The 12028-nt window shown below is 42.5% G+C and overlaps 1 protein-coding gene across 1 annotated transcript; it reads right to left on the bottom strand.

The window, feature by feature from the left end:
• Positions 1-3961: 3961 nt before the first annotated feature.
• Positions 3962-9490, bottom strand: PRSS58 (serine protease 58; the record flags this gene model as incomplete). The annotated part of the gene is made up of 5 exons (XM_082632499.1): positions 3962-4113; positions 4515-4651; positions 6604-6854; positions 8476-8629; positions 9451-9490. The coding sequence occupies 5 exons, from the start codon at positions 9488-9490 to the stop codon at positions 3964-3966; spliced, it is 732 nt and encodes a 243-aa protein (XP_082488625.1). The 3' UTR covers positions 3962-3963.
• Between the last annotated feature and the right edge of the window lie 2538 nt (positions 9491-12028).

The raw sequence follows: 12028 nt of genomic DNA on the forward strand, positions 1-12028 counted from the left end.
CTCTCAATCAATCAATCAATGTATAAAAATGCCTGCTCAGTTGTCAGTATTTTACTAGATAGGGTGTGACTTTCAAGAAATATGAGGCATGTTTTCTCTTTACTTCCTCCAAATTTTACCCCTCTTATTTCCTTCCTTATTCTTTCATTTAGAAGGTCCTCAGAGAGCAGAAAGCATGAGCTCAAAATTTCGCTTGTAGTTTCGAGTGGCAAAGAAAGGAGTTATATACCTTTGTGTAACATCTTGGTTATAATTCAGACTCTGGAGCCCCAAGCAGAAACACAGCTAGTATTTAAGACCCATATGCCAACGTTTCAGGGCCCCTGAGTAGGGGAGCAAGAGGGGGTCTAATGTGAAGGTAAGGGATTAAATACAGGTGGGCTTGGGGAGAGGGGAGTTGATAATGAGTTAATAATTGTTAGGGTTTCAGGATCCACGCAAGGGTCCCTTGAGCTTAGGCATACACACAGAGTGCCCTGGTGGGAGCTTGTTGATGATAAACTGGGATGAACTAGATAAACTGGATTTGGGATGAATCCTGACATGTTTGGACATGAAAATAGTTTTCATTCTTTTTTTTTTAAGATTTTTTTTTGATGTGGACCATTGTTTTAAAGTCTTTATTGAATTCGTTACAATATTGCTTCTGTTTTACATTTTGTTTTTTTTGGTGGCGAGGCATGTGGGATCTTAGCTCCCCGACCAGGGATCAAACCCATACCCTCTGCATTGGAAGGCGAAGTCTTTACCACTGGACCACCAGGGAAGTCCCAGCAAATAAGTTTAATTCTAATTGAAGAAATAAGCACAGATGTAAAGAAATGGTGACTGATTCCCAGTCATCCCTTGGTAAAGGCTTCAGTGGAATTATGATTTCTTGAGTGCCTACTATGTGCTAAGTATTATGTTATGTGCCTTACATAAGTTATTTATGCCCAACAATCCAGAAGAGTATTATGGGTCCCATTTGAGAGAGAAATACACTAAGGCAAGAGAGTTTAAATTACTTAATTACTTGCCCAAGGACACACAGCTAGTAGCTGTTGAAGCTAGGATTAAATACCAGCTTGGATCCCAAATCCACACTCCTTCAACTACACTGACCCTAGGTCACTCTTTGGGGGAATCTAGAAATTAAATGAACTTGCAGTGGTGGGGCAGATGGTAGGAGTCAAAGAGCGGATGGGGGTGACAATAACAGGAGGGGGTCAGCTAAGCTAACACCAAAGCATACTGAAGTGAGGGTAGAAGGGCATCCAGGCAGGCTGTCAGGGCCAGGTGGCCAGTAGAGGCGTGGCAGGCCAGGGAAACTAAGTGTATGGCAGGCACTTAGCAGCAGGATGTTCTGAGAGCAAGAAGCTGGCCTCTTATGGGTTTCTAGCACCACCTGGGGAGAGTAAGGCAGAGTCCAGGCTTATAGGAGCCAGAGAATCAGACAAGGTTGTCAAGTCAAAGACAGCATTAATGCAACTGGGATACAAGGGGTGAGTTTACTGCAGGAACAGAACAGAAGCCCAGTCATTAGAATTGGGCCTGTTAAGGTAGAAAAATGTAATAGCAAGTTTGGCTTGGTGATGAGTCACTTGAATAAGGAGGATGTTTAAACTCCTTTCACAAAGGATAGCATTGGACCCCGGTCTTGGGCTGCTGTTGTAGATGGAGCTCTACGGATTATAGATGTGCCAATTAAATTGATCAGAGCTATCTTCTGAGGGTTTCAGTCTCTCTCCTCCCAAACCAGAGGTCGTCTGCTGAAGGCAAGCCCTGAAAGTTGGAGGAAGAGAGGAGAACATTTGAAATGGTCATCATGGAGAATGTTACAGATGATGATTTGGAAAATATAGGATGGTCAATAAGTGCTGAAGATGTAATTGAAGAGTTACGTGAAGTTAACTGAATCACTTTGCTGTACACCTGAAACTAACACAGTGTTGTAAATCAACTATGTCAATTAAAAAAAAAAGTTACAGGGGCTTCCCTGGTGACGCAGTGGTTGAGAGTCCGCCTGCCGATGCAGGGGACTCGGGTTCGTGCTCCGGTCGGGGAGGATCCCACATGCCGTGGAGCGGCTGGGCCCGTGAGCCATGGCCGCTGAGCCTGCGCGTCTGGAGCCTGTGCTCTGCGACGGGAGAGGCCACAACAGTGAGAGGTCCACGTACTGCAAAAAAAAAGTTACAAGAAGTGATCAGATGAGCATTTTATTAAAAACTCTGGAACAAATATAGATGTGATTCAGTAAAGGGAGCAGGGAGCACTCGTCAGTGAATCAGAGACAGGAAGCAGGGCGTAACTGGGGACAAGCCCACTGGAGAAGAAAGGCAAACACAGGGGCTTGTGGTTCCGACGGGCCAAATATTACAAGAAAAAGAAGTGTAGTTGAATTAAATGGCCTTAGTGTCCAGATTTGAGGATATGGTTTTTCTCTATGTGCCAGGATAAGCTGTGGTCTTAGTCATAGCCCGGATGGTTTTTCTGTTTTGTTATTGTTGTTTTGTTTTGCTTTGCTTTAGTAGGAGAGAAAAAGCATCCATGCTCAGAGTATTATCAATGACCAAAACCCAGCCCACCTCAGCAATCTCTACAGACACACAGATTCACCACCTCCCTCATGAGATGCAGCTCCAAATCTCTTCACTCTTTGCAGTCTTTTTCTCCTGTGTCATGATTCTCTCTGCTCATCTCACTGGCCCTCTCTGTTCCTCTTTCCCTTTTTAACAGGTAATCCCATATCACACTGCCCCTCCCCTACATGTAACTCTATAGCCTCTCATATATCACTTGAACCCCTACTTTTGGGTCATTCAGCATCCTCTAAATTCTGTATTCTTAGGTGTCCTGGTCAATGGGTTTGGGATGCTGTACATCTTCTCACTTTGTGCCAGTGTGAGAGAAGCACTGAGCATCCATCAGAGCTCTTCCCAGTAGCACAGAGCTTTACTAAAGTCTGCACCTACTACCTATAAACACAGAACCCACCCCATTATTATTTGGATATCACCTGAGAGCCAGATCTTTGTCTGCTTGAAACGACCATCTCTAGTTCCTTCAAGGACCTCAAATATAACATGCCCCATCTCTCTGATTCATAACCATCGTTCCTGACCCATTACACATGAAAACATTGCTTCTCTTTAGATTACTGTTTAGAACCACCATCTAGGCCGTTGTGAAAGTCAGAAACTCAGCTGACTTTCCCTGACTCTGCCCCTGTTGTTTCTACTCACAGTCAATATGTCTAAAATGTACAGACTCTGCTTCCCTACATCTCCCAATTCAGAAGTTTGACAATGTTTCATTTACCATGGTGGCTTTAATGACATACCCTCTGATGCCTACAAGATAAACATCTAAATTCCTTTACCAAACAGGTCAGGCCCTTTGCTATCTAACACTTACCTGCTATAAATAATACTCTTTTATCACATTCTCTCTCCCCCTCTGCAAACAATTTTCTACCCTCCAGTGTTACTTATTTACATATATTTTCCAGCACACATCACAGTTTTTATGCTTTTCTGACTTCTACTTAACTAAACCTCAGTTTTACAATATTCTCCCCTAATTTGTCTGCCTCTTGGGTGGTACCTCCCGTGACTCTGATACCCTAATGTTTTTTCGTCTATACTCCCATGGAACTTATTGTTCATTCCATTGTAGCAATTGTCACAAGGTATTGGCTAACAGATGGCAAAGTCTGTGTCATAATGTATCCCTGGCATATGCAGTACCTACCAAATAGCTGATATTTCAATAATTTTTGAATGAACAAATGGTGAGGATGTTGCTAAATTTCTCATCATGTTTACAGTTTATGTGATAAAGAGATCAGGGGCCACGGCCCAAGTTTTTAGTGTCATTCTTGTTTTTAATGAATTCTGTTCAAGAACAAGAAAGGTAGAGTCGTGGATCCAGTGTAGAAATCAAGAAGAGGCTGTGCTGAAGGGATGGAGGAACAGAAGAGCCTCAGTAGCTTTCAATGATGCTCACGATCCATCTTGCATAAGGATTAACTTCTGTGAAGAATCCTTCACTTCCCAGGGTGACACTTCCTTTTGCCCAAGTCAAGATGCCATGCAACCTCCCACCGCAGATGGCTGGAGCTGCTGAGACTTCCTGCCAGAGAGAGGGAACAGGAGATCAATCGTGCTTTGTCCTCGTGGAACAAGAATTCATTGCAAGAAGTGGCACATTATAGTAGCAGAAGCACCTCACGGCCTGGAATCATTGTTCTTGAGAGGTGACAAACCTCTCTTCACATCCACGTAGGGCTTACCTCTCTTGGTTTGAATTTGACCAAACTGAGAGCAAGTAGGGGGAGAAAGGACAAATGGCTCCTCGCCCCGAATCTCTCCCACGGTGAAGGAAGGCAGGGGAATTGATGAGAAATCCAGACACTGAGGAGAAAGAGCAGAAGGGCTCCAGGCCTTCCTGTTGGGCACCATTTGGTTTCCCATGGGCACCTCTCCTCCTCATGGACCCCTTGCTATCTTCCTGTCTGGGGAAGGGAAAGATACCTTATTTTCAGATAAGGTCTTTAGAGGTTGTCCCACACACATGATGTTTATTGCCACTCTTTCATCTTGCATATTCTGGCACTCATTGTAGGGGAGAGTATATTGGTTGATCCAAGTCAGCATGTCAGGGTCACTAACTGTGGGGAAGAGAAATGAAGTCCAGGGTTACTCTTCTTATCACATATACTCTTGTGATCAGCCTCTATTTTGTGAATACATTAATACCCGGGAATATTTATGGCAGGTATCAGACATTCCATCCTTCTTAGAGTCCCTTGTTCAGTATCTCTGTGTCAGAGCAGTGGATTCAGAGCATTATGTGAGCCTTACGTCAGATATCATCAGATCTATAATTCTCTCTGTAGCGTGCATAACTTAGAAAGCTTGAAAAACCCACAGGAAAATTATGAATGATTGTGAGAAGAGAGAGACACAAAGCCATTGTCCCCAAGAAAGCTTCATTTTTGGCACCTACTTCATCATCTTTACATTTAATCATAAAGGTAGAAAACTATTTTTAATGTGTCTAAACATGCTTTTTTAGTGAGATAATTTATAAATGGATTATTTATAAGTGTATGTGCGTGTATATGTATAAATATACGTATATATTTTCCCCTAAGAAGTAATATTGCTCATCTCACTAATAGCAATTGTTACTATGCTGTTAACCTCAGGATGCAAGGAGTCTAACCAAGGCATTATATAATTTTAATCTCTGGTAGAGAGTAACAAGGAGGAAGGAAACAAAAAATTAACCAGAGATTGCTCAGGCTAAGCCTAGTGTTACTTACAGAGAAGGATTTTTCTGATATATATCCAATCTAACGTCTTAAAGCAGATTAGACCAGAAAATGTCAAGTCAGAAAAGAACAAGAAGAGTTATGTTCAGTTTTAAGTTTTTATGGAAATTGAATTGAAATACATAGAACAAGCTAGGTGAAAATAACCTAGTTACTTGAAATAATGAACTCAATAAATATTGGGAGGCTGGCACCAGAGAGCTTATAGAATTGGTTTGTCACTATGATTCTGACACGCAGAGCCTATGGGATAAAACATTTATGTAGTTTTATTTTGTTTTCAAATGGTGTGTAATGAATTACTTTGTAAAATGTGATACAGTTACTTTGAATAAGACTTAAAATCTTCAATTTGTTCATAAAATATGTTCACTTAGATTCCCTGGAATGTTGCTTCTAAATTGAAAATGAAGTTGCCAAATACTGAGAATACAAAAGTTCCCACTTTCTACTGTTGTTTTCACAAAACAGACTGATAGACAACACAGTCTCCCACTTTTTTTTTTTTTTTTGCGGTACGCGGGCCTCTCACTGTTGTGGCCTCTCCTGCCACGGAGCACAGGCTCTGGACACGCAGGCCCAGTGGCCACGGCTCACGGGCCCAGCCGCTCCGCGGCATGTGGGATCTTCCCAGACCGGGGCACGAACCCGCGTCCCCTGCATCGGCAGGCGGACTCCCAACCACTACGCCACCAGGGAAGCCCCAGTCTCCCACTTTTTATTTTTACAGAACATATGAATTGTTCTGTAACTACCAGAGAAGGGTTTAAACCTGATTATCACCCATGACAATTTGCCTCAGTGAACAGGCTTTGGCAAGCCAATCAATCAATGTCACTTTTTAAAGTCAGCAAATCAGACTCGCCTCCAATAAACATGCTGAGTGCCAACCAATCAACAACAATCTCACCCAGGTAACCATGCCTCTACAGATGATGTCAACTTTCTTAAGCCCCAGAAAGTCTTCCAAACCCTGTATGGAAAGCTTCCCACAAACCCCATATAAGCCTAGGACTCTGCTCCTTGAGACTGTGTCTGCCCAGCATTGCTCTTCTATAATAAGCAATACATTTAGCTTTATCAGTTCATTTCAGATATCGAGTGGTGGTTCCAGCATCCTTTGGTAATACTGAAAGAGAGTATAATGGTAGTGTAAGGCCCTGCAGTAATCCCTCTAGGGTCAAGAGCATTACCTCATAGCAGCTATTTCCTTCAGGTATATCCCTCCACATTTTCCCCAGTGCCAAAACCTTCTCAGGATGAAGAACACAGAGTCAAACACTTACGGTTTTTATATTTACTCCAGGTCCAGGTTGGGATAAAGCAGGAATCATTAAGTGATAAGGGTTCCATAGCTATGGCTATGGTTCCCACTTGGTTGTTGAGTGCAGCAGCCTTAGACAGTTTTATCATCACCAAGTCATTGTTCAGAGATCCTGCGTTGAATTCAGGGTAGGGCACCATCATTGAGAAATTCCGTACCTGCTCTTTCTTATTTTCGATGTTGGGTTGATAAACTCCCAATCGGATTTTAACACTATGGAAGAAAGAAGGCAGGGAGTTGGGAGAGAACAGGGTCACAGAATGTCAGAATTGCAAGAAGTGTCAGAGGTGACCTCCTCCAATCATCTTAATCTTATCTCTTAGACCTGAGAACTCAAGTGACTGGCCTTGGTCTGTAAAATAGTAATAACAATAGTTTATAGGACCGTTGTGTTAGACTCAATGTATATACATACAACCTGACATGGTGTCTGCCACCTAGAACATACTCAGTGCGATCTAGTTGTGATGATGGTGATGCTGGTGATGATGCTGGTGATGATGGATGATCTGAATGAATAGGTAACAGAGATGGCACCACAATCCTTTATTCCAGAGGTCGTTGTCTGCACTACACTGTCTCAAGAAACTCTTGAGCAAGCATATTGTACCCTTTGTTTCTGGATATTCTTAGGCCCTTCCCAGCTCCTCTTGGGGCCATATCATTGTATTTACCATGTGCTGCCTACACCGATTATAGATTCACAAGACTCTTAGTAGTCTATCAGGACTCCCATTTACCATCTTCCATTATATTTCCTGGACAAGTTCAAACCCACAGACTTCCAGTGTCAGGAGTCCAGTCACGTAACAGATACGCTGGAACCACTGCCTACCAGAAACAGTTCATGCATTAGGCCTGGCTGAGAGAAGAACATCCAATTTACCAGCTCCAGTTCTTGGAGGGGATGAACTGTCTTTATTTCCTTTGTATGTCTCATAAACACACAGAGCACGGCTTCAATCTGGGTCTGAGTAAACTGTCTTGAACAACCAGATGGCTAAGAGTTCTGAGTTAGAAATGACCCTTATATACGCCTGAAACTCTGGCTAGGTCCCAGTCATACAACCGTTTCTCACACACAACAGAGACACTGAGGTTTGTAAGGGACAGCATCATCTCGTGCAGAGCTCCTTTGCCCTTCTCCTGTTACCTGCATCGCGTGGCTTCTGCTAACACTTCGACCTCAGCCTGTGAACACCCATCCCTACTCATTACACCCACTCAGCACTGGTCTCTCAGTTTGGCAAACACTCAGTTATCTTTACTGCTTCATAGACTCTGTACACTATTCCCTCTGCCTGGAATTTTCCCCAGGATTTATTCACTTGGTTGCATCCTCCTCTTCCTGTTGGTCTCATCTCTTCAACTAGGCCTGACATGATCACCCTAAGTAAAGTAGATATCTTGCTTTATTCCTGTATTTTACAGCTTGGCACTCTTTTTAATATTTTATTTTGGGACATTTATTTGTTATGGCTTACTTCCTCTACCAGAATGTGAGCTCCATGAGGGAAAACGAATTTCTGTCTTGTTCCCTTGCTGTTTTTTCAGTGCATTAAGCAGTCCCTAGAATATAGTAAATGTTCAATAAGTATGTTGAATGAATGAATATTATTTACTCTCTGTGAGAAAGAGTCTTCTGACACCTTCCTCTTCATCTCCTCCTAAACCACCCAAGTGTGTATTATTTTCCCCGTTGGGAAGATGACCCTCTCTCTTCCTGGGTCTTCTAATTCCCTAGGATGCCATTAGAACTTGCTGGGATGCCTCATCAGACCTGATTTTGTTTGAATAGAACCCTCATGGCTCCCAAGAGCAAACGGATACTTACGGTAAGGGGCAGTGAGCAGCGGTCAGTACCCACTCAGGGTGAATGAGAGACCCCACACAGGGTTCTGGGAAGGACTGAAGATAGACCATGTAAGGAATAGTAAAATCTTCTGCTATGTTCATCTTCTCAGTGTTAGAATCTTGGGCCAGAATGACTCCTAAAGAATCAGTGGGGTCACAGGTAGAAGGAGAGACAGGGCAAGCGGTGAGAGTTGGCTAGGATAGTTTTTCCCACCTTAAGGTTTTCAAGGACAATGTCAAGGTCTTCAAGTTATTTTTAAATATTCTTTTAAATCAAAGGGCAATCATGCATGTCACCTGAGCTCTACACATGAAGAAAACTGACACATGTCTTTGCTTGAGATGGAGGTATATTAAAGTTCTGTGAAACTAATGCAAAGGCTTATCTGAGGCTGATCAAAAACACTGATTGGCAGTGCTGTGTATTATAAAAATGAAAAAAAAAGACTTAACTACTTTAAAAATAGTAGTTTAAATTAACTTTTGCCAGGAATGAAAGGAAAAAGTTAAATACTACCTGACTTTGGTGGTGAAAGGAGTGGAAAAGCTTGGGATAGGGCCACGAGGCTCTCAGAGCCCCTGACCTAGCCCCCCTTCCTTTCCTGCACTCACTCCTCCAAAGTCCATCTGCTCAGAGAAAGGGAAGATATACTTTTCTGGTGTCTGTCCAGGAGACACGGCAATCTAGGAAATCACCCACTCAAGAGCCTTGGGAGAGTGCAGGGGACTTATAGTGATGTATCCTAACATGCTCACAGGCACCGGAGAAGCTCAGAGAGGCTGCTGGTGGGGTGAGCTGTGCATCGAGAGTGGTTCCTTTCGTTTGCATCAACAGTTACTTGAAGGAAATGCCCACCAACTCCTCTCTCTTCAGTTGTGGCTAGCTACCTCCCTCTCTGACCCTCCCACACACCACCGCATCTCTGCCTAAGCAGCAACAAGACCTCAGACTCACCAGCTGCGCTCATGAGTGCAAAGATGAGATAGCACTTCATGGCAGGCTGGGATCTCACCAGGAGCAGACAAGTCAGATCAAGCTGTCAGCTGTCTCAATCTTTAGTCCAAGCGTCCTTGGCAAGAACAGCGGGGAGAGAAAATATTAAGTTGGGGGGGTAGGGGAGAAGCAAGGCTTTTACAGATGTCTTCAAACAAGCCCTGATCAAAATCCAGTTACATAAGGCACACCTGAGATCTGTCTCTGATGTGGGTGAAAGGGAAAGGGGCAGACCAAGTCCAGCCCCTGGTGCCTCTTCTCTGACCCTAAAAATCCCAGGAGTACCTGCTGACATTCTCCTCCCCTCTCTGTGACACAGTCTTTCTTTGTTGTCCTCTCCTCCCTTTGTGACTGTGAACCTCTCTCCCTGCCCTCACTTGCCATCTCCCTTTTCCCCAAGAGTCCCTCTGCCCCTCTCAGAGACTCTTCAAACATTGGGGTATGAAATAGATTTAACAAATCATCCTCCACTCGCCATTTTACTGACAAGGATGCCGTAGGCCTCGTGGAAGTTAACAGGCAAGTCAGGACTCGGAACGGTGTTTCCAGATTTCCCCTGATGTGTAGAACTTTACCTGAGCCCTGTGCTCCAGAAAACAGCAGTGGGTGAAAAATTCTTGGAAATTCTGTATTCTGAGAAATGGCTTATCACAAAGAGTGACCCTTCCCCACATGAGTTTGAAAAGGCTCCATCCACTCTTTCTCATGGCTCCCATAAGACTTTGGATGACTCCTTTGTGGACGTGTGACAAGGACAGCCACAGACCTTCCCGCTTTTGCCTGAACCATGCAGACCCTCCAGCTCCCCATTCTTTCTCTCATCAATGATTAGCTGAGCTTAGAACTGTTTCCTCCCCCGCCCCCCCCCCGAATCTAACTACAACTAGAGATAAACACTTCCTGTTCAGCTAACTGAGAATTCCCCTGATTGCAAAACAACCTCAACTGTTAATCTCCCCACCTGTAACTTGTCTACATCTCCCTACAAAAGTCTTAAGGCAAAAGCATCCTGCTGAGGCACTCTGATCTCCAGATCTGGGATATTCTTATTGCAATAATCTGAATAAAATCAATCTCCCTACCTGTTCAGTTTCTGTGTTTGACACTTAGTACTCTTTTTAATGCACCCCACTCCTTCTTTTTATAAGTTAGCCTTAACTTTCTGACTGCCCCCCCCTCCGAGATATGTAACAAATAGTGGTTTCAACCATGGATATTGGTCTATAGTTTTCTTGTGTTGTCTTTCTCTGGCTTTGATATCAGGGTAATGCTGGCCTTGTAGAATGAGTTGGGAAGTGTTCTCCCTTCTTCAACTTTTGGAGGAGTTTGAGCAGGGTTGGTGTCCATTCTTTGAATGTTTGTTAGAATTCTCCAGCTAAGCTGTCTGGTCCTAGGGTTTTCTGTGTTGAGAGGTTTTTGATTACTGCCTCAATCTCTTTATTCATTATTGGTCTGTTCAGATTTTCTATTTGTAAAGTGCTTAGAACAGCAAGTTCTAATGGTAAATAGTAAGTCCTATATAAATGCTTGTTAAATAAAATAACTATAACCTTAGGATCCCCGTATTTTCTAGGCCTCTGGGGACACTTTTTTATCTATGTCCAAATATTGTTGTAAGTCCTTAAATCTTTGTAACATTTCCATGTTTATTAATAGCAGTGAAGAGCATAGACTCAGGAGTCAAGCTCCTAGGTAGGGTTCAATTCCTGGCTTCAGGACTTTCTAGGTGCCTTGTCCTGATAAAAACATTTAACCTCTTTAAGCCTCAGTATTCTAATTTATAAAATGGGAGGAATATTAGCACCTAATTCATAGGATGGACATCTTGTTTGCTTCCAGGTTTTGGCAATTATAAATACAGCTGCTATCAACACCCATGTGCAGGTTTCTCTGTGGAGATACATTTTCAGCTCCTTTGAGTAAATACCAAGGAGTGTGATTGCTGGATCGTATGGCAAGAGTATGTTTAGAAAGTTTCCACAGCTTAGATGGAATATAAATTAAAAAGGGATTAGACTGAGCTACTCAGAAAAAATGGTTATTTTTAAGACTAAATAAAGACTTTTATAGTCGCATTTTTTCAACAAGGCAGACATTCTTACTTGACTTTTAAAAGTAAGGCTAAAATCATACCAAGATAGTAAATATCTTTATTTTTTAAAGGTCTTTTAAAATTTGATTTTAACACTAAATTTACTTGCCATAAAAGATAAATGATTAAACTAGTTTTCATTTAAATAATGAATTAAATAAGATTTCTAGGGAAGAAGAGGCTTCTATTTGTCTTATTAAGGCAAATATTCTTAGATAAATTCATCTTGAGTATACCTTAAAATTTTTTGCTCGTTAATGGGAAAACTAACAGATTATGGAGTGTACCAGTCTGAAGGGAAGTTACTTCTATCCAGCTTATATATCCCATGTGAAAAAATATTTACATAAGTAGCTAAACTTCCAAGTGCAAATATTGCTTTATTTTACATAACCATCAAAGGTCCTAACCGTGAAGTTGACAGTTGAGAGCCGTCTGAGAGTTTTC

The sequence above is a fragment of the Mesoplodon mirus genome, assembly GCF_964341445.2.
Source record: "Mesoplodon mirus genome assembly, chromosome: 9".
Taxonomy (NCBI): Eukaryota; Metazoa; Chordata; class Mammalia; order Artiodactyla; family Ziphiidae; genus Mesoplodon; species Mesoplodon mirus.